Source organism: Nematolebias whitei, chromosome 2 (assembly GCF_014905685.2).
Source record: "Nematolebias whitei isolate Nwh7 chromosome 2, NemWhi1, whole genome shotgun sequence".
Lineage (NCBI taxonomy): Eukaryota > Metazoa > Chordata > Actinopteri > Cyprinodontiformes > Rivulidae > Nematolebias > Nematolebias whitei.
In genome coordinates this window covers 1,564,357-1,566,320 of record NC_056499.1, presented here as the reverse complement: position 1 = coordinate 1,566,320, position 1,964 = coordinate 1,564,357, and the positions used below count along the sequence as shown (strand labels likewise).

Genomic DNA, 1,964 nt, shown 5'->3' with positions numbered 1-1,964 from the left:
ACAAAGAAGGCCCAAGACGATTGAACAGTTAGAGGCCTGTATTAGACATGAATGGGAGAGCATTCCTATTTCTAAACTGGAGAAACTGGTCTCCTCTGTCCCCAGACGTCTGTTGAGTGTTGGAAGAAGAAGGGGGGATGTCACACAGTGGTAAAAATGGACTTGTCCCAACTTTTTTAGGATTTGTTGATGCCATGAAATTTGGAAACAACAGATTTTTCCCTTAAAATGAAACATTCTCTCAGTTTAAACTTTTGATCTGTGATTTGTGTTCTACTCTGAATAAAATATTAGATGTTGGCACCTCCACATCATTGCATTCAGTTTTTATTCACAGTTTGTTTAGTGTCCCAACTTTTTTGGAATCCGGTTTGTATGTTAAACATATTTTAAATGGAGCATTTTGGCTTTGTGCAGGTTTCATTCACTTACCTTCAGTTTCGAGGGCTGCTCCAGCTTCAATAGGAATAACAAGCAGGGGGAAAATCCCACTGAGTCCTACAGCAACAGAGCCCACCAGGGACAGGATCCAAACATGTGTGCGTTCGCTGGTTAAAAAGTCTGAGAGTGCCTGGAGGCCTGGGAGGTCATCTGTCAGACTGGGCCCTGGTCCTGCAGCTGTAGCTGTGGCATGAGCCATGGAGGTTTGCGTCATCTTCTGGCTGCTCAACACACCTCTGGAGGTCAGCATCAGCAGAGCAACAGGGACAAGCAGAGCAGCTACAGCCCAGCTGGGCCTCCAGCAGCTGCCACCGTTCATCCGTCCCACGCTCCAAACAGCATGTGCAACAAGTAACGCTGCAAGAGAGAGGAGCACATGCCGACACCAAAAGGCTCACAAAATGCAGCTTAACATGTCTCAGTTGTTGAATGGTGACATCTTGTACTTGTTAGTATTTTTGTATTACCGAGGCCAGAAGAGAACAGTGGTTATTTCAGTCATTTCATTTAAATCAGAGTGTTTTCCATTTCAAATGAGCCCCGACGTCCTGTTCTGAACACCTGCAGGTGTGCATTTACAATTAATACTGAACCACAGCAGACACCACTGAATTTCTATTAGAGTAGAAAACGAGCTCCTGAGAGCAAATAATAGATGTAGAGCACATGAAAGACACAACTGTGCTGCTTTGACAGAAACAGAATTATTTCAAGTGCCTACTTTGAATTGCTGTAAGGTCTCCTCCAAATCAAACATGCCAGAAAAACCTCCAAAATGAAGGCACCATTTGATGTCCGGACCACGAGAAGACCCAGAACTGGCTGGAGGGATTATACTGCATCCTCTCCTGCCTGGGGGAGCGGAGGAAAACCAATGAATGAGAAGTTTCAATTGCCATGACGACAGTCCAGATTGTTTACATGGAGTGACCTCGCTCACACGTCTCAGGAAGTTTCTGTACAAGTCCTCCCAGTCTAATCCTGGTAACAAGAACAAACCAGTGATCGAACACGCCTTCCACTGGTCCTTAACAGAGTCTTTCAGGTAATGTCAAACCAGTCATCAGCAACAAAAATCCTCAATGTTTAATTTTGTATCGTTTGCTTTCTGACATGTGGTAACACGGTGACGCAACTGGTAGAGCCGCTGCCTCTCAGAGAGCAGGTCCCTGGTTCAAATCCCAGTCTGGAGGCCTTTCCGGGTGGAGTTTGCATGTTCTGTCCGTGATGTGTGGGTTTTTTCTGAGTGCTCCAGTTTCCTCCCACAGACCAAAAACATGCATGTTAGACTGATGGTGACTCTGAATTGTCCAGAGGTGAGAGAGAGAGTGGTTGGTTGTCTCAACACAAAATGGAAGAAGCAGGTAAAAGTTGATGGATGGATGGACGGATGGATGTGGATGGATGGATGGATATGGATGGATGGATGGATGGATGGATGGATGGATGGATGAATGGATGGATGTGGGTGGATGAATGGATGGATGGATGTGGATGGATGGATGGATGTGGATGGATGGATG

At 45.7% G+C, this 1,964-nt stretch overlaps 1 protein-coding gene across 1 annotated transcript in view; it reads right to left on the bottom strand.

Annotated features, from left to right (window-relative positions):
* The window catches only part of slc39a13 (solute carrier family 39 member 13), a 20,017-nt gene that overhangs the window by 17,149 nt on the left and 904 nt on the right, over positions 1 to 1,964 (bottom strand). Inside the window, exon 2 of the mRNA XM_037695348.1 lies at positions 433 to 798. Within this exon, the coding sequence (XP_037551276.1) occupies positions 433 to 760 (328 nt within the window). The 5' untranslated portion in view covers positions 761 to 798. The remainder of the gene's footprint in view (positions 1 to 432; positions 799 to 1,964) is intronic.